A 20,461-nucleotide genomic window follows, 5' to 3' on the forward strand; every position below is an offset into this window, starting at 1 on the left:
ACATTCAGATTTTATCTGCCACCACACACTGTCTGAGTAAGAGGAGAGCAAGTGAGTTTTTGACATATAAAGAAAGCAAAGCCTAATTAACTGAAGGGGAAGAAGAGATTTCATTTATTCAGGTTATTTAAAACTCTGCAGTCTTTGTTAACAGCTGCTCAACTTGAACAAGCAACCTCACTCTCCAGGATTCAGCACCGCTCCAGCTTCATTGAAGAGCTGGGAAAGTACCCATCCACGTGTGTGAGTCATCCAGACTGCTCTGTCTGGGATGAGAATACAAGCCCCAAACTCTCTTTTTCCTGGCCTGATCCGTAAGTAGACACAAAAAGATTATTTCCTTTTCTTCTTAGGTTTAAAAAGTCAAAAGAACGGAAGGAGTCTGTGGGCAGGGACCCAAGAGCGACAAACAAATGTGACCAGAAAAGACCTCAAAGCCCAGAAATTTGCTTTAAAACCTCAGCCTACCTACAATATCTGACGAATATCAGTCTTCTTAAACTTTTCACACATCTTTAGCAGGGGTACATGGTCACCAACTGACTTCAGCAATGATTTTTGCAGGCAAAGAGGGGAACATTTTCAGCACTTTTGAGAACCCACAGGTGTAGAAGATGCACCCAAAAATCAGGGGCTAACTTGGTCAGAAGTCACCTTCTGCCACAAGGATGGGAATCCCTTTTCTGTGGGGTTAAAACATCTCCTGGCAAAGCAGAGAGCACAGAGGTGCCAGAGACCTGCTAATAAAAAATGCCCATAACACGCAAATAATGACTTCTCTATTTCTAGGTGGTATTGAATGATGTTATTATCATTTTGTTTAATTTTGTATCTATAATAAATCCTATTGGTAAACCTTGGATTGTGGCAGCTTGTCACATGAATAAACATAATGAATGTTCAATTAAATGAATTAATGCATAAGGTAATGCACCAATGAAATACTCCTCTCTCATGCTGGAGTGCATCACACAGAAAACAGTGGGGGATTTCTGCTAACTTTTACTGTGTGTGGAAGGCAAACAGACTGCCTGTGGTTTTAATCCAAGGATGAGAGCCTACTGTCTCTATCTGTTTGACCTGCCCCACTGGGACCCATGGTGAAGAAGCTCACTTCAGCACAGAAGTGGGAATTCCTGCTGGCTTGGCTCACATCTTTGCTTTTCACTTTTTTTATGGCTATAAGTTCTTCAAGATCTTGTGTTTCTTTCTCTGTTGTAGAACAGAACTCAGAGGAATAATACCTGGACATAAGAACAGCTCTAGGAAATCATCAAATGGTAACCTGGAAAAATACAGACTTGAAAATTCATTTTAATGCACTTCTTCAAAGGGTGGTTCCGTGGGAAAGATTGGTGCTACTGATGGTGTCTGCTGTGTGGAAGGGAGAAGACAAAAAGCAGCTAGTCTTCTGCAGCAGCTCTTCTGCAAAAATCTCAGGGGCTGCCCCACACTTCCAAAGAAGTGAGGAGTCCTTGCAGCATCACTGCTTAACATCAGAGCACCGAGAGATTTTACAGTATAAATGGTGTGATTGCACAAAGCTCCTGCAGTAGGACCCACCAACAAAATGAGTCCCAATGGTGTGGTCCTCACATCTGCCCTGAAATTATTTCAGCCCTCATAAGCATGCATAGCTTTCCACAAATATGGGAGTTATTTTCCTTATGTGCAACTGCCTGGACCCAGGTGGGTAATACCAGTGACAAATAACAGGTGCCTGAAATACATCAGCCCTAAAGTTCTCACCAAGGGAGAACGGGGCAGTTGTCACCTGATAAGAAGTGCAGTGTCCCTCCTCTGCACACTTTGCTTCTCCCAGTTTCAGTCTGGAAAGGTAAAAGGGGTTTCAGTCCATCTATTCAGTCATCAGCTGCTGAACTGCCAACAGCTATGCTAATTTTCTCCTGCTGTAATGTGGCGTTTAGTGTCCCAGCCAACGATCAGGGAAGCTGCTGGAAAGAGTCCCACTGATTTCAATGACTCTCCAACAACATGGAGCCATACACACTGAAAATTAAGCACTGATCCTCCAGACTCATTTCACACAGGCCACAGGACTGTCCTCTGTTACTAGTAATTATCATTATTATTGTCATTATGGGATTTGAAATAAAGCCCATGAGAGCAGATGGACAGTGATTTTTATCTAACAGAAATTCTGCCATTTAAGGAGGACTTTATCAGAACCTAAAACAAAAGAGAATGGTTCCAGATGCTGTTCTGTTCTCTTTCCATCCTCACAGCTGCTGACCAGTTACGGTGTCCACAGCAAAATTTGAATTTCTTTCAAGTGAAATGCAAAATCTGTCAAAAAAAAAAAAAAAAAAGTCCTTACATACTGCAACAAGAAAATAAAAGCCTTAAGTTGAACAGCAGAAACTGGTAAAGCTGCCAAAGGAAAATTAGCAAGTTAGCTAAAGACAGGGTTCATTAACACTTTTTAATTTTTTTTTTTTAATTAAAAAAAGAGAGATGATTGCACTGTAGTTTAGAAATAGAACTTTAATTTCATCTTACAGAAAATGGTGGGCTTGTGGGAAAGGAATTTGTTCTGTCAACTCTGTATGGATACCATTAACACTTTTTTTTTTTTATTAAAAGGAGCTCAGAATCTATCAACACTTTCATCTCAGTTCAATAAAGCTAATCCTAGAGTCAGTTTTAACATGGGCATTTAATTGTGTTTAATCACCTTCTGCAAAAATCAATTTAGGTGACACGATACTGACCAGGACTGGTCAGTAGAGATAAGGAAGAGTGATGTTCTAGCTACCCCAGCCTATTAAACCCACCTCTAAGCAGGCAACTAATTAATGTAGTTATCCTCATAACACCCTTGGGAGGAAGGGAAAATGCTACGCTTGGGGTTTTTTTCAGATGAAGAACTCAAGAAACAGTAAATTTTAATGACTTCCTCAAGGTCACACTGCAAATCTCTGACAGCATGCAAAGTCACCTTCTTGTTTCAAGCTTGTACCCCCATTCCTAAATCAGTTTTTACACCTAAAATTAAGGTACCTGTCACTGACTTGCAGCTGAGTGTGACTTATTTTGGCAATCAGCTCTTCCTACACTGCTAGACTAGGCACCATTCTGTTTTGTAAGGAAGTGATACTACAGTGTACGAAATTCACCCAGTGCTCAATGAGCACCAGGTTTTCCACACACAGAGCACAAAAGCAAATTTCATTCATGTTTTACCTTGAAACCAGCTTGGAAAGCTCTGGGATTGCACCATGACATCTTCTCTCATTCACGTTGTCACCCAGGCCTGCATTATTAACCAATAACATTTTATATTTACAGAGCACTCTCCAAGAAGGACCTCAGCACACTTCCTGCCTATTATTAAAACCTTCCAATGTCCCTGTAAAGTGATTCTGGCATCATTTATGAGATGGAAAACCTGGGACATAGAGAAGAAAAAGGCAAAACTGTAAAACGGAGTTATCTGAAGATTTTTCTATTATTTTTCATGGGGAAAAAAAAAAATTGAATGCACATTTAAACATTGTCAGATATTACCTAAGTAATAAAATTGTTTAACCAACCATGACCATCATAGATGTGCCTAGAGACAACAGCACCTGATGAGACTACAGCAATTCTCAAAACAGCAAAGAGAATATATATTTCTTGCTTTATTAACATGGATTGTGTATGCAATTATCTGTAGCACAGGCTTATTATTACTCTAAAGAAAATCATACATATTTGATTTTCATAATTGTGAACAGAGCTTCCTCAAATGTCACTTGTGTGACTTCTCAATTCTAGCAATGAAATATATTCCGTGTTTGTCATTGGTGCCTTCCTCTTCTGTTGAATAACCTGCAATTGGATGAATAGTGACAGAGGAGAACAGTGTCAGAGCAACATGGAAGAGGTTTGTATCCTTGGGACAATGTTACTTTCAAACTGAGTCACTGGCAAATTCCCTCAGGAGACTTCAGAGTATGGGTTGACAGCTCTTTGTATGAACATTGATCAGAGTTCCAGTCTCTTCCTTCTCTGCACTATGCTGGTAAGAGCACATCTGGAATACTGAGTCCAGTTCTGGACTCCACAGTTCAAGACAGGAAACTGCTGGACAGTGTCCAGCATAGTGTCACAAAGATAATGAGGGGCTTGGAGCATCTCCCTTATGAGGAAAGGCTGAGAGACCTTCAGTTTGGAGAAATCTGAGTCAAGGATTTTATCAGTGCTTATAAACATCTAATGGGCAGAAGACAAGAAGATGGGGCCAGACTCTTTTCAGTGGTGCCCAGCGGCAGAACGAGGGGCAATGGAAACTGGAACATAGCAAGTTCCACATGTACACGAGGAAAAAAATTACTTTGAGGGTAACAGAACATTGGAACAAACTGCCCAGAGAGGCTGTGCAGCCTCCTTCTCTGGAGATATTCAAAACCTGCCTGGGCACTTTCCTGTATGACCTACCGTAGGGAACCTGCTTTAGCAGGGTTGTTAGATTGATATCTCCATGGGTCCCTTCCAGCCTTTACAATTCTGTGGTTCTGAGACTTCCAAACAAAAGCAAATTGATGTTCAATAGGCTTTATGTCACCTGAAGAAAAAATATATCTTCTTGGGATATTCTCTAATAAGCATTCTAGTGTAAGTTAAAAAAAACTGGCTTCAACTTTACTGCAAACCTGCTGAGCCAATGGTTCAACGTTGTAGATGATTTGTAACATTGCAATTACATGCTGTGTTGATGCCACCTGCAGGTATTAATGCCAGCCTTTCAGCAGATTTGCCTGCCAGGCTTTCTATGTACTTTTTCTGCCAATTCTGATTCTGCAATCAGAATCTTGATCCATAAAAGCACTCTGTCCAGCTTATTAAACATTAAAACAAGCATTTAATTCACTGATTAATCACAATATTTAACTATTGACCCACTAACTGAACTTGCCTTGTCCCTGTCATCTAGCTACTATGATCATGAAGCAATGAAGACACTGAAATAAAATTTATCATGTGCCTTTTGCAATGGATGGAAAGTGTTAAAGCAAACCCAGAACTCATCTGCATCCTCTACTGAAAGCCAGCAACTTCAGGTGAGTTGCACAGGTATCCAGGAATCTAAAGCAAGCAGTGCTTTAGTTATTCCTAAATAACGATGGTATAACTGCTTCTGAGGATTTAAGCAAGCTGTTTGAGGAGCTTATCGTATACAAATGTATATATATATATAAGATGCATGCTTTTATGAAAACAAGTGACAGGGGGCAGACATCAGTAGGATGGTAGCACCTACCTGTGCAGTCTCATGTTGCCTGGGGAAGGCTCTCTTTTTGAAAACCAAGAGGGAAGTGCCACCTAGTGGATCTCTGTCCAGGTCTCCTCACAGCCAAGCTCTCCCCAGAGCTTTTCTTAGCAGCTCCGTTGACCCCAGTCCCATCCCCAGGCTGGAGATCACAGTCTTCCAGCTGCTAGATCCTCCTTGGAGCTTAATTTCCTGACAATGAAGTCAGAAAACACATAAGAAAATTAAAAGGAGTTCTCTCATCCTTACTTTCTCACCCCAAGGGACATTTTAGAGTATATACACTATTTACCAGCCACAAAACAGTCTGTTGTTCAGAGATACTTGCTCTTATTCTAAATACTTAACAGATGTTACTGCTTTTTTTTTTTTTTTTTTTTTCTTTCTTTTTTTTTCGTCTTCTATAATCTCCATGATTTTCCTGCTATGGACAGTAGCTGCAGGCTACCTGGGAGTACAGGCATTATTTTGAGCAAGTTCATGTCACACTGTGCTGGCAGCTGGTCTCACAGTGGCAGGCCTGGTTTTTGGATGGTTGACAGATGTGCCACAGACTGGGAGAGAATGTGCACATCTGAGATTCTGACCTTGTTTCAGGTAGAGAAACATTTTGCCACTGATTTGGAAATAATGCTAATACGTTTCAGTAGCATACCAGGCCAAACCTACAGTGTTGTAGCAAAGGAGCATGGTGGGTACACATATGTACCTGGGAATGTGTGGGACATTAAGCAGACTGGGGATGGGTCTTCATCCTGTTCCTGACCAGAGGAAAAGCTTTGCCCAGGGGTGCAAAAAGCTATCTTCTACTTGCACCCTGAGTCCAGACTGCTGCTGGCATCAGTGTTCCCCTCTTTCTTCCTACGTTAAGCATATTAAGGCTTTCACTTACTCACAGAACCACCATAACAAGTAGGGCAACCTTTTCTTTAGAAGTGGGTTGTTACCCTATTTCTAAATTAACTCCAGCCCAGTGCAACTTCACAATTTCCCATTAGCTAAGGGAAACATATGAAGCACACAGACAGACAAGCTCTTTTTACTCCACTACTACTGGCTGTCGCAAACAACTGATAAGGCATTTCCAGCTGCTCACAGGCAGGTTCACTTACAACTGGAAAGAGTGTTAACTGCTTTAGTTAAGATAAGCAGAACATCTGTGTTTCTGTCTTGATGTATCCATGGCATAAAAACACCTGGAAAATAACTGTAGATGTGCTTAGTAGTGTAGGTGATGTTGGTAGTGTGGCCACAAGCACTTTTCCACACACACATTACACATATCCTTTTAGGGTCTAATCCCATCACCAGTCTTTTCACGTAAATGGTGCTAATGGCACTAGGATAGAAAGCACAAGAGAAATAAGATTTCTGTTCTCCATGATCACCTCATGAGCACAGACAGTTGCAAGCTAAGCTCCTGCTACAGAGCTCTTGGTTAGCCTTCAGCAAGCTCTGTTAGTGAAAGGGCAATAGTCCTATGACTTAGGAAACAAAACCCTCTGTAGTTTCAACTAGTAGCAAAGCTGAGCACATATCCCAGAGATGCACAAGTCAGTGACACAACCAGTCACAAAGGCTGTCCAGCCAAGAGCTACCTTCAGGAGCATGTACACACAGGACTCACATAAAACACACACAGGCAGGTGTGACCCCTTTCACCTTATGACTGTTGCTTACGGAAGTTCACCAGTGCAGTCACACAGTGCACTCTCCACATTCATAAGCTCTCAGACATTCACATACCTCAAGTACCAGCATGGCCCAGCACCCCTGCCCAAATCCTGGGCCCTTTACCCACTTGACACATCTCAGACCTCTTCTCAGACCAGGGACCTACAGCACAGACCCATGCCAGTATCTGGCACTGAGGTTCACACAGCCTCATCCAGATCTTGCCAGTATCTGGTAATTAACCTTTGCAACTTGCATATACACAGGAGAGAGGGTGCAAAAACACATAGATTAGTGTAACTGAACAGAGTTGGTTCCCATCACTGCCTCCCTTTCTCATTATCCCTTGTTGCCTTGGAAAAGGTCCTTGCCCAGGTGCCTTCAAAGGAGCAGACAGTCTCCTCTTACACATCCTTATATCTATCAAGAGAGATCCATCAACACACACAACCAAAATCACGCGGGAACATGGTTTTTGGTGACTTCCATCTGTGTTTTAGCTCAAGTGTTGCAGCCCAAGCACATTCTCTTCTCTTTTCACAAAGCAACCCAACATCTACAGCTGCTAGACCCACGTCCCTCCCTAATTCAGTGAAACTGCTCTGAAGAAGTAGAGCGCAATGTATTTTGTAACTTGTCCTTAGAAATAGCTGATTTGAAAAAGTAGAAACACCATACATTTTAGTAGCATATTTTAGAAATAAAGTTGCTGAATTATGTGATTCTCATTTGCAAAACTGCAAGTTTTCAAATGTTGTGAATAGTGTGAGTATAGTATTATAGACCAAAAAGCATGTTGCAAGGCTATTCTGTTTTGATAAGAGACCCTCAGCAAAAGAGCAGCAGGCTTATCAAATGTCAAAGAAGCCAGGGACTCCACACAATGCCAAATTGTCTTACTCTGGGATTAGGATGCGACTTGGAGGCATCAGAATATTCCCTCTATCCTCCTTCCAAGATTATCCCTATCCAAGGACAAGCAGATGTTCAGAAATAATGGCTGAGTGCTGAGTGAGCAAATGTCATGATTTTGGCACCTATAATTTACTTATAATTGGTATTCCCTTACTGAGCATGCATCAATGAAAAAAGTTCATCTAGAGGATGAGCGAGGAAGACCACTGGATGAAGTAAAAGACTGTCAGTTGGTCAGCTGGACTGTCACCATGCTAAAAGGGTGCTAGACAGTAGAAGAGATCATGGAATAGGAGACTGGAGACCTCGTGAATCACTACCTGATAGGAGTGTTAATTGTCCAACGCATAATTAATGAATATGTATTACCTGTGGAAATATAGAAGACTCTGAATTATATAACCTTTGAATCACTTATGGTGAAAATACCCCCAGTTCTTCCCAGCACTGTAATAAACACACCTACTTTATAACATTATGTGTGGTATAGAGATTGATTCTGCACATCAAAACTCTCCAACATTAGGGAAAATTTCCTCTCAGAAAGCGGTGAGGCACTGGCACAGACCGCCCAGGAGGGGGTGGAGTCACCACCCCTGGAGGTGTTCAAAAACAGGACAGGTGTGGCACTGAGGGATGTGGTTAGTGAGCATGGTGGGAATGATGGTTGGACTACGTGCTCTTAGTGGCCTTTTCCAACCTTAGTGCCTCTTTGCCTCAGAAACACAACAGCCAGGATTTTCAGAAGCTGAAAGCGAAGCACTGGGGCAGTGCTGCTGCTGGGGACGCGAGACTTCAGCACGTCAGTAGGAAGCGAGTTCTGCCTGCATAACGTTAAGTCTCCCTAAATTTTGGGCGGAGTTAAAAAGCACATTGATTAGTAAAAAATAATAACAATAATCTGTGGTAGTGCAGATGGATTTCTCCAGCAGAAGTGGACACAGCATGATATGGAACGTTTGAGGGACACGGTTTAGCAAGAACCATTGGTGATGGGTGAATGGTTAGACTGGATGATCCTGTGGGTTTTTTCCAACCTTAGTGATTCTATGATTCTATGATTCTATGATATACTTTCAGAAGTTCGCCACGCCTGGTTGGGCTGTGCAGAATCAGCACTTCAGCACAACCGCCTCACTGATAACGACGAGACTTGGCTAAAAAAATATTTACACTGTCTGCATGTGCTTCATTAAGTAGCCATAAAATCTCCTTAGCATATGCATGAAATAACTTCATTCATTCTTCTCCGTTTCAACTTCTGTTTTCGTAATAACCTGCTCTTAAATTAACTCCCGCCTCCGCGTACTGCGCTGCCCTCAGCAGCCCTTTCCCGCCAAACGGCCCGCCCCTCACACAAAGTCTGCCTCGTTGCCATAATCAATGACGTCACGCTCACCATTTTTCTTACTGGTCGCTCCGCCGATGACGTCACTCACAAGCTGCGGGGTCGCAGAAAAGGACGGACTAACAGTGCGCTTCGTCGCGATTGGTTTAGGAGGCGGACTTTGATTGGTGGCCGGGAAGAGAGCAGGAGCGGGATTGGTTGCGCGGGGCATTGTGGGGTGGCGGGCGCGCGTGGCTGATGGCGGCCATCGGCGTTCACCTGGGCGCTACCTGCGCGTGTGCCGCTGTCTACAAGGTGCGAGCCCGGGGCGCCCGCAGGATGGCGGTGGGGCTGGGGGTGCAGGGTTGCGCTGCAGGGCGGCTCACGGTTTTGCTTCTCTCTGCAGGACGGCCGCGCCGATGTGGTCGCTAATGACGCCGGAGACAGAGTGACTCCCGCGGTTGTGGCTTTCGCAGAGAACGAGGAGGTGAGGCTGCGCTCGGCGGCGGGTCGGGAGGGGCTCTGCCTGGGAATCACTTCTTTTTTGCACTTGTTTCATTCAGGTTGTGGGCTTGGCTGCAAAGCAGAGCAGAATAAGGAACATTTCCAACACTGTGGTGAAAGTTAAGCAGATCCTGGGGAGGAGGTAAGTGATGTAGTGAAGTTAATCTGACACTAAAAGGTGGGTACACCCAGCGTTAAAGGTTAATTCATTGAATTGTTAAAGCTGGAAAACATCCCTCAGATCATTGAGTCCAGCCACTGACTGATCCCTCCCGTGCCTGCTGACCACCTCACTGCCACCTTTCTTCAGCATCTCCCTGGCTGATGACTGCACCACCTGGGCAGTTCCATTACCTCACTGCCAAGAAGAAATTTGTCCCAGTATCCCACCTCCCCTGGTACAACTGAAGTCTTTTATCTCTTCTCCTCTCACTGTTACCTGGAAGAGGAGGCCAACCCCCACCTTGCCGCAGCCTCCTTTCTGGCAGTTATAGAGAGCCATGAAATCTTCCCTGAGCCTCCTCTTCTCCAGACCAAACGATGCCAGTTCCCTTAGCTGCTCCCCATAAGACTTGTGCTCCAGACCCCTCGTAGCTTCAGTTGCCCTTCTCTGGACACAGTCCATGGCCTTGACATTTCTCTTGTAGCGAGGGACCCAAAACTGAAGACAGTACTCAAGATGCAACCTCATCACTGCTGAGTATTCACCACTGCTGAGGGATGATCACTTCTCTAATCCTGCTGGCTACACTATTAGTAGTTGAAAGAGAGAGGCAGTCAGAACATTCACTTTGTTTTGTTGGTTTTTTTTTAATCTCTATACATGTATCTGCAGCATGAGAAGAGAAATTTTGCCTAAAATGTAGCTTAATATGATGTTGACACTGTAAGAAACACTAGCAAGATGAACTTCTTGCAGTTACTGTTAAGCAAACAACTTATTTTGCTATTCTGTGTTTGTCTTGACAGTTCTGGTGACCCCCAAGCAGAGAAATATATTAAAGAAAGCAAATGTTCAGTGAGTATGATCTAGTTTTTTGTTCTCAGAATAACTTGTTTCAGTTTACACTGTTCTCTGCTGTTTGTGTTCTGTAGTGATCAGCTCTCACTGTATGAACTGTTTGCTCTTGTATAGAACATGTTTATCTCTTTACATAGTGGAGAATGTCATCACTTTCTGAGATGCGTTGCTGTGATATAGTCCAACACAAAAATTACATTTCTTGATTGCATGAAGAGAAACAATTCTTTTAATAACGTTGTGTTTCTTAGGTCTGGTAGATGATGCTAAGGGTAACACATCTTATGATTAGAAACGCTTTGCCATTTGATTTAATCACAGTTTTTAGTTTGGACAGTATTTGCTAGTTACTAGAGACTTCCTGGCCCCTTGTAATATTTAAGGAGAAAAAGCATCTTGGAACATACCTTCATTAAGATGTGTGGTTTTCCTTGGGTTTTTGACTGTTGATATCCATAGGTTTATTTTCATGGAATAGAAGCAGGCGAGTAGTTTAGTTGTTGTCATACAGAAGAGATTTTGATAGCGAGAGGAAATTTACAGCACCGTGAATGTCACTGTTCTGTCTGTTGGATAATACAAGCTCCTCAATTTTTATTCTTTAGCTACTTAAAACAGAAACTAAATTGAACAGTACTTTCAGTAGTTACCTAAGTATGCATCTAACAAGGGTGTGTTGTCTTTCTTTACAGGTGGTTGAGAAGAATGGTAAACTTCAATATGAGATAGATAATAAACTTATTAGCCCAGAAGATGTGGCAAAGCTAATTTTCAGTAAAATGAAAGGTATGTAATAAATGTTTTTAAACTGTCCTCACAGTTTTAAGATATGATATGTTGGTGTTTTGCTTTTAATCAACATGTTCTGCCTATGTTTATAAACAGAAACTGCTCAGTCTGCACTGGGTTCAGATGTAAATGACGTTGTTATCACTGTACCATTTGATTTTGGAGAGAATCAGAAAAATGCCCTTGGGTAAGAGGATTAAGATTTCTGTTATTTGATGTGCCTAAAGCAGACCTTCTGGCAGATCAGCAATGGAAGTTCTGCTGGACTTCAGCTTGCAGCTGTCAATCAAGACGTTAGGTTCCTGTTTGAAACGGGGAAAATGTGAAGATAGGAAATAAAATCCTGCCTAGTAATTTTTCATGGAACTTACCTTTGTGAAATGAAATTCTCAATCAATTGAACTGAATGGGAGTTTTCATATCATGAGAAATAAGACTTCATTTGATATGCTGGCTCTTCTTTTTATGGAGTGTGCAAGTCTGATAGGTCAGTGTTTTCCCTGACAAAAAAGCATACAGCAGATCCAGCTACCTGAATACAGAAATTGCAGCTGAACTTCTGTATTTTTCTTTTCTGGTAATTTCACTTTGTTAATGCCATAATATAAGCAAGTGCTGAATTGGTTGTGTATCTAGTTCTGGTGAAGTCTTAATGTGCATAACTACAGTGAAATCACTCAGGTAACTGCTGTTATGTGTTATCACAGGGAAGCAGCTGCAGCTGCTGGTTTTAATGTTATGAGATTAATTCATGAACCCTCTGCAGCTCTCTTGGCTTATGGAATTGGCCAAGAGTCACCCACTGGGAAAAGGTAAGTATTTTACTACTCGAACTTAAGCTGCTGTGATTTAAATTTATAGAGATTTAACACATCACATTCTAGCCTGAGAAATCTTAAATGAGGGAGTGCTGCATTGCCAAATTTTGAGGTTGGAATGTACAGTGTTTAAAACCTCTTTATTGTTCTGTTTTTTCTCTTTTTTTTTTTTTTTTAAAGACAATATCCTTAAGATTTGTCCCTGGATTGTGTTGTGCTTTAATGAGTTGATTGGCTTGAAGAAAAATGTATCCCTCCTATGGTAGATTTACACATCCAGTTGGGGGAAGTGGGATCACTTTACATATACTTGAAGACTTAAAGGTTCTGCCTGGAATGTGCATTGAGTTCCCCCCAGGAAAATTCAGATAATTCATAAGGTTTTCAAAATAGCCATGACTGCCATCAGTGAAAACAGATGGCTTTCTTTCCTTATTGGCAATTTTTTATTTTTTTTACCCTTTGCGTATAATTGGGATCCATAACCTTAAATGCAGTGCTCAGTTGTGTTGTAGGATTAACATTGACTCTTGCTGTGTAGAACAGAGTAACTTGTTCTTTAGGACACATGGTCAAGTAGTGAGTGGTTACAGGATAGGTAAATACAAACAGCTGAAATCAAACTTTCTTGGCAGAACTGATTAAAACCTGCAATTCATTATACAGTCGTGGTGATTTTAGAAGTTATGCCAAAGTAAGCATAATTTTAGATGGCTTATTAATGCTACTTTCAATTTTCTTTACCATGGCAGCAATGTGTTGGTTTATAAACTTGGTGGAACATCGCTTTCTATCACAGTTATAGAGGTAAACAGTGGAATATATCGAGTGCTTGCTACAAACACAGATGATGGCATTGGCGGAGTGTGCTTCACAGAAGCTTTAGCACAACACTTAGCATCTGAATTCCAGAGGTAGGTTTTGAATGCCAAGTATGTTGTCAAGACAGGACATTCATTATCTGATGCTTGTTTTTAAAAAAAGAATTCATATTAACTTGTCAGATGTAGCAGAGTGAGTCCTTTTACTCACAAAGATAGGACAGGAGCAGTCAGCTATTGGAGCTGTTGGAGCTGAGAATCAGTTCAGAGACGTGAATCTTTGTACTTAATATTAATGTCTAAGTGAAGGGGAGTGGCTCCACACAGTGTTTTTTAGTTAAAAATGGAATAGATGCTCTCGTTCTCTGTGAATTTTCAGTAGAGTCATTGTAGATAATGCTAAAATGTCTACAGACAAATGTTAACAATTGAGTAATTTTTTTTTTCAGCAAGTTAATGTTACCATTCAAATGCTTGCCTTTCTAAACAGACTTTTTTTTAATGTAGGTCTTGTAAGCATGATATCAGAGGAAATCCCAGGGCTATGATGAAGTTAATGAACAGTGCTGATGTTGCAAAGCACTCATTATCAACATTGGGAAGTGCAAACTGTTTTGTAGATTCACTGTATGATGGATTGGATTTTGATTGTAATGTATCCAGGTAAAACAAACCTTGAAGCTACTACTGTTATGTGAAAGTGTGCTGTCAGAATTTCTATTTTGTATTTAGAATGTTAATAAGCTTTGGGATTTGGTGATGCTAGTTTTTGAAAACAGCTGCAAGATGGAAGGTCAGCTTGTGGTTTCTTTTTTCTTTTGAGCTGTCTTTCGTATTGATTCTGTCATGTTGTGATCTATAGTAGCTGAGCAGTAACGCTAGAAATGTTTCTGTAATGGATAAAAAAAAATACACTGGAAAGGTACATGAGGATTCTACTTTTGGAATCTGGGCCCTGATGAAAGGCAAATAGATACTAAATTACTCAAGATGTTTCTCTCGTGTTTCCTCCATTCTTCTTTTTGTTGCTCTGTTTTTTCTTCTTACAGAAAAGCGTTTTGGGACTCTTAGCTAAATGAGCATTAGAATAATAGGAGTCGTGGAAATCTTGATGTCTTTTTGACAGCTGAAATGAAAAAAGTTTTTTATCACCTTGTTTATACTACTGTGTCCTTCTCTAAGTACTTTATTTCTTGGAAATGATCTTTTAGTGAAGTATTTAGTAACTTTTTATCATTATTTCAGTCACCAGCAGCTTTGGCGAAGTGAAATTGGGCTTTAGTATTCTTTTTTTCAAAGCTGTGCATGCATTATAGCAGCAGTTAGATCTGGTGAAGTCAGGCACAGTTTCTCCAAGCATGAGAAGCTCTGCTATATAGCATGTTTGGCTTGATTGGGATAATGATACTTGTGTCACGGAATTTGACTTACTGTGTTTTCGTGGAGTGAAAGATCCTATTCAGGTTTGAAAGAGCATGAATTAAGCACTGGTTGCTTTTTAATTTTACGAGTACCTACCCCTCAGGAAGCAGCTTGATTGCCTCTGGAAGTTTAAGTTCAAATATTTTTGCTTCTTTATTGTTGTTTTCATGAGACTCTTTTTTTCTCAAAAGTACACAAAGAAAAATGAATCTAAATTTCCTAAATGTGTTAATGATATAATACGTAGTACAGATACTATCTTAACAAAAGTAATTTCTTTAAGATTAATAAATCAGAAATAAGATCTTGACTGCATAAAAATAGAATAAAATGAAGTATAGCTAGAGAAGTAAATTATATTCTAAGAATGATTGATCTGTTTTGGGTGTTTGTTGCTAATGAATGACATCACATGGTTTTTATTGTGGTTTTCTTTTTCTTTTTAGGGCCAGATTTGAACTTATCTGTTCTTCACTTTTTAGTAAGTGTGTAGAAGCAATTAAAAAGCTCTTGGAGCAAGTTGGATTTACAGCTGAGGATATCAATAAGGTAATAATAATTGTCTGTGTTATGCCTTATAACTTCACAAGAAAAATTAGGGGATCTGTTTTCCTTACACTGAGCTATTTCTGGATGTGTTTATGCATTTTTAGCTCTGATGCAACAAAGTGTGTACATTCCAGGTCTTTAAAGGGTACTTGAACTGAAGTGCAAGGTAAATTCAGTCAGTTATTTTTTTGTTGATGCCTACTGAGTGCATGGTAAAGATTTGTCTGTTAGGTGTGTTAGTGTAACTCTTGGTAGATCTGAGGAGTACTTCCTGTAAGTTCAGTATGTAGGTTTTGCTTTCACTGCATTTTGGATTGGGTTAGCTGAAGAAAGACCAAGTTTTAGCTTGTTCTCATGAGTTAAACAAGGTGCTGAATGTCTGCTTGGTGCCACTGTTTTTCCTCCATTCCTCCTTGTTAAGACATTAGATGTGAAATCAGTGCTTTAATGTCGAAGGTATTGAGTAAAAAAATAGTAACTATTACTAGTTGCTTCAGATATCCTTTTGGCTTTGGTACAAGAGAGCAACTTGATCCTAACTGCTGTGCTGCAATCTGTAGGGAATATTGCTGTACTCGTTACTCATGGAATTGGTGGAAGAAATTTAACAGCAGTTTGCCTTTGCAGCACAGAAGGCCAATCCCATGCTGGAGTGTAATAACGGGAGTGAAGTCATCAGTGTTGAGAAGCTTTTCCTTCCCACTCTGACAATTGCATCTGGATGGCCATTTCTGTAATTCACAGAAATACTGAAACTTGTGCAGCAGAAAGGCTGAATCATAAGATGTTCAAGGGCCAGGAGAAAGGTGTTTTCTTGGCTGTTAGAAGGCTCAGGGGTAGATTTTTGTGTTGCCTACAGTTGCCTGGTTGGAAGGCATAAGTAAGACAAAACGTGACTTACACAAATAAGTACATGATGAAGTAGCAACCAGCACAACTTGTGATGGGAAGAAACAGGAGAAGGTTGTGGTATGAGGGCAATCAAACAATGAAAGTAGAGCCTGCAGAGAGGTTTTGGAATCTGTATCTCTATAGCTGCCTGTTGATGAGCAGGAGACTGGACTTCGGAGGTCCGTCCCAGTCTAACCAGATTTTTTATGATGGATTCCTCAATCTTTAAAATGCTTCTTCATCTTCTTAGTGCTTCTTATGAGAAACTTTTTCAAGATGCTATTTCAAACTTGAAAGCAGTTTATGGTTCTCTATTGCAGGCTGTTGCCTGTCTTTTTTTTTTATTGTTGTTGTTTGCTAATTCCTTTCTGAAAAGAGATTTGAAAACACTGTCATATTTTCCAGGTAGTTTTGTGTGGTGGATCTGCTCGAATCCCAAAACTGCAGCAGCTGATCAAAGACATCTTCCCAAATGTGGAACTACTGAGCTCAATACCTCCAGATGAAGTTATTCCCATTGGTGCAGCGATAGAGGCAGGAATCCTACTAGGGAAAGAAAACCCTTCTCTAGAAGAAGAAGCATTGTTTATTGAGTGTTCTGCCAAGGATATTCTTCTTAAGGTAAGGGTAGAATTACTTGAAAATGTTACTGCTGCAATGATTGTATAGTGCTACTTAATGCATTGATGTTAAAGAAATAATATTGTTTTAATAAATTACCACTTAACACCTGACAAGTATATATGTATTGGTATTGATAGAGCAGTTCCTCTAGGCTCACAAGAAGATGGATTGTGAGCTTGCTATTTCCTTAACGATTGCTGTGTCCTTGTAATTGCTGGATTTTTTTCACTTCCAGAAACTTTTTTTTTTAAATGGAATTGTTGCAATGGTAAATACATTCCCTCTGCTGTATCTGGCATTTCTTTTCTCTTGGAGCATTATTACAAAGCTTCTGGCTCACTAAAATACTTAGAAAGGCATGAACTTTTTTTCTTTCTTTTTAAAGGGAGTAGATGAGACGGGGGCTGACAAATTCACAGTGCTATTTCCATCAGGGACACCGTTACCAGCTCGAAGGCAGCACACCTTGCATGCTCCTGGAAACACTTCTTCTGTATGCCTTGAACTGTATGAGTCATTAGGGAAAAGTCCTATGAATGAAGAAAACAAATTTGCACAAGTGAGTGTATACACATGCATGAATGCTTGCAGTACAACCTACTTGGAAATCACGTGGATATAGGGGGTAAAAAATTAAAAGCAGCCACACTTCTACTGTGCCTTGTTACAAAATTAGAATGAAATGCACTTCTCTTGAACATTCTTCTGTAAATGTATTGTGAATTACTGAGTGTTTTTAAAAGAAATTCAGGTTTCCCTCTTAAGTTTATAGAAGTGTGTCTGGTTTTAAGATATGGCACTACTGTGGTGCAAACAACTTGTCTGGGATGGGACACCATAACAAGTCTCTCTTGTACCTACTTAGAAATGGAGGTAATAAAGAAGTTGGTGTATGTACTGTAATTCCTTTATGACTTTCCTAAATTAGACAGGATGTTGGGATTGAAACCAGTTCAGATCAAGTGAAGATTGAATCATATTAACACCATGAAAAATGAAAAGATAACACTTGGAAGTCAGCCTTTTGAGAGGCTTGTTTCAAACACTGATTTTAGCTTTGCTTCAGTGTACTTTTACAGCATCAAAGAGACTTGTGGCTGAAACTGACAGAATGTTTGAGCGTAACTTTTTTCTTTCCGCCCTGGTCCTGCACAGGGTCTTAGAGGATAGAGTAAGGAAGTTGTTCAGTAAGTATAGAGTTGATATAAGTTCTCCAGCTATCTTGCTGATAGGCTCTCAAACATAAAAACACTGAAACAGTCAAGCAGATGTTATTTTTTTTTTATAAAAAGGGAGACTTTTACTACAGGTGTGTGCAGTTTACTGGGGCATGCTTTAATGTTGAATATTAATACCACATGTTAAACAGAATAAATTGCATACTTCAGTTACTGCATGCATTGTTTTTCCTTTAGATTGCTGTGCAAGAAAGATCTTAGAGAGCTTAATAAAAAAGTATATTTTTCCTTCTAGATTGTGCTTCAGGATTTAGATAAAAAGGAAGATGGCCTACATGACCTATTGACTGTTCTTACTATGAAAAGGTACACAAAATATTTATTGTTCTGCCATTTAACTTGTTTCATCACACTTCTAACAAATGGTTTAACTATACCTGAGAGCAGTCACGTTCTTGGTTGTCCTCTGGAATGTGGTCTGGTAGTTCTGCCCAATGCCCTCTTGGGAATGATGGAAGTGAGATCAGTCTGTAGTAGTTGCTAATAAATACATGAATGAATTCCTGTGTGTGCTGCATTTATGAAAAAATCTGGTGGTCCTCTCCTTTTAGAGGCATGTTAAGCATGAAAACCAGTGCCATGGGAAACTGGGCTTCATAAATGTCCTTTTTAGAGAATTACCTGTTTGTTGTAAAGGATCTTACAGTTATGATAGGGGATGGGGAAGGGGATTAACACTGAAGAGTTTTTGCTGACTTTCTAATGTCTTAAAAAGTTGAGTATTTGGGCTGATGTGAAATAGTCAAAATAGTTTATAAAGATATCCAAATGTGGAATTCCAACTAATGAAAGCATGTTTGTCTTCTGAGGATTCTCTTGAAATCAGTACTGGTTTTCTAAATAATAAGAAAGTTCTGGTATTGCTGAGAAACTAAATTCCTACTTGCTGTTTGAGTGCAGAATACTTTCATTTTCTTATGTTAACTATCAAGCATATTTAATTCTATATTAATAGACATAAATACTTCAGTCTTGCAGTGAGTACGAGTTTGCATTGGTAAGAGATATATCTTAGGATCCATGTATGTAGTTGTGATGTAAAAACTTACTAATTATTTTAAGAGTTTACCATTTTTTGTAAGTAATATTATATTTTTCTAGGCATTACTTAGATTATTTTTAGGAGTTCTCCAATTCTAAGTTTAAAATATTAAAACCTTAAAATAACTTAAGTATTAAAAGAAACATCAGTGAAAGTTTACTAGAACACATTTCTGTCTGAATCTTGCATGTGGCTGTTTTATGCCTAGATTAAATAGGATTTGATATAAGCTTTTTCTTAGGAAGTTTTATTTCTTTGAAGGAGATTGTTTGAAGAGTGTTTTGTAACAGTCCTCATGTTTTGAGGAAGATGCACTTATCTGTTGATTGCCATTTCTCAGAATGACTGTTCTGAATATTAGTACGTACTGCATTTCCAAATCTGCACTAACTTAGTTAAACAACAATACAAATATATAAGCTACATTCCTGAATCAATTCTGTTATATTTGGGGAAGGCAAAAGGTTTAATGGAGAACAAGTGGTATGTATCTAAATACTCAACACAGTAAACTAAAATTGAAATTAAGTTTAAATAAGCATATTCTTCCCTGCATGCTCTGCTAATCTTGATTCCTTTCATTTGCACAAGACTGCTGTTTCTCTGGGACATGTATTAACATACTAAGTGCTGTGCTGAGATGGTCCTTTCTCATTTTTCTTTCAGGGATGGATCCTTGCACGTTACCTGCACAGATCAAGATACTGGAAAGTGTGAAGTCATCACTGTTGAAGTGGCATCATAATCTCATTTGAAAGGCAACACCTTTCTGAGTTAATTTTTGTCTGTTGCTGGCTTGTCCCCTAAAGTGATGTCTGAAACATGTTTAATGAATCACAGAGAACTGTAATAAAAAGTAAAAGATTAATTTGCCACTAAGTCTGTTTGCAGTGGAAAACATGTCAGGCTAGGTGGTAGGCAGCACCCTTTAAAAAAAAAAACACCCTTCATATCTTAGGTCTGTGGCTCAGCATCAAGCACGTTATGTAGTCCAGCGAAACGTTTTTTAGACTAATCAGGTCCTGTACGTTTTCAGAGAATGTACCTGTGGTTTCAAGGACTAGTAAGAGCTAGATATGTGAAAATCCACTCTCAAGTAATTGTGTAAATTGTGCTGAAGACTTGTGTGGGCTTGATGCTGCCTGAAACCATGGAGCTTGTGGCAGGATCTTGAGCAGGATTTTTCTGGAGTTACTTTAAGATGGTTTTGTCATGTTACCTGGAAAAATGTGTAAGGGTTATATGTGCTTATTTATGTGTTTATTAATAAAAACTTTATACAGATGCTGTCATCCTCTATGCTGTGGCACTGTTCTCATCTGTAAATTACTATATATTTGGATATCAACTGATGCTCTTAATTCTGGGTAGAGGAGTAATAAAAAGAAAGTGGGATGAGGAAGTATAGTTATGGGCTTTGCAGGTCTCAGTCTAATGCTTAGAGAGGCTGCAGTTCAGCTCTTACAGCCCCATAGTCCAGAGTGACCAAGTAGCTGCTCAGAAACACAGGCACCTATAGATATTAGAAATAAATGCCAGTTTGGGCTTCAA

General features: G+C 39.9%; 1 protein-coding gene and 1 long non-coding RNA gene across 4 annotated transcripts; one reads left to right on the forward strand and one right to left on the reverse strand.

Annotated features, from left to right (window-relative positions):
- Positions 1-525: 525 nt before the first annotated feature.
- Positions 526-9,289, reverse strand: LOC149919382 (uncharacterized). Of its 3 annotated transcripts, XR_016464035.1 has the most exons (5): positions 9,142-9,289; positions 5,267-5,467; positions 4,444-4,570; positions 3,205-3,409; positions 526-2,307 (listed from the first exon to the last, which is right to left on the reverse strand). It is a non-coding gene; the product is annotated as an uncharacterized LOC149919382 (long non-coding RNA). The 3 variants fall into 3 exon arrangements; XR_016464034.1 differs by lacking the exon at positions 9,142-9,289 and having other exon boundaries at positions 5,267-5,581; XR_016464039.1 differs by lacking the exons at positions 4,444-4,570; positions 9,142-9,289 and having other exon boundaries at positions 5,267-5,581.
- Positions 9,290-9,352: 63 nt separating this feature from the next.
- Positions 9,353-20,443, forward strand: HSPA14 (heat shock protein family A (Hsp70) member 14). The gene is made up of 14 exons (XM_031589530.2): positions 9,353-9,506; positions 9,598-9,678; positions 9,755-9,837; positions 10,665-10,713; positions 11,409-11,502; positions 11,602-11,692; positions 12,213-12,317; positions 13,076-13,237; positions 13,652-13,807; positions 15,013-15,115; positions 16,412-16,627; positions 17,016-17,189; positions 18,104-18,174; positions 19,577-20,443. The coding sequence occupies exons 1-14, from the start codon at positions 9,450-9,452 to the stop codon at positions 19,653-19,655; spliced, it is 1,521 nt and encodes a 506-aa protein (XP_031445390.2). The 5' UTR covers positions 9,353-9,449; the 3' UTR covers positions 19,656-20,443.
- The last annotated feature ends 18 nt before the right edge of the window (positions 20,444-20,461 follow it).

This window comes from Phasianus colchicus, chromosome 1 (assembly GCF_987193195.1).
Source record: "Phasianus colchicus chromosome 1, bPhaCol1.hap1.1, whole genome shotgun sequence".
Lineage (NCBI taxonomy): Eukaryota > Metazoa > Chordata > Aves > Galliformes > Phasianidae > Phasianus > Phasianus colchicus.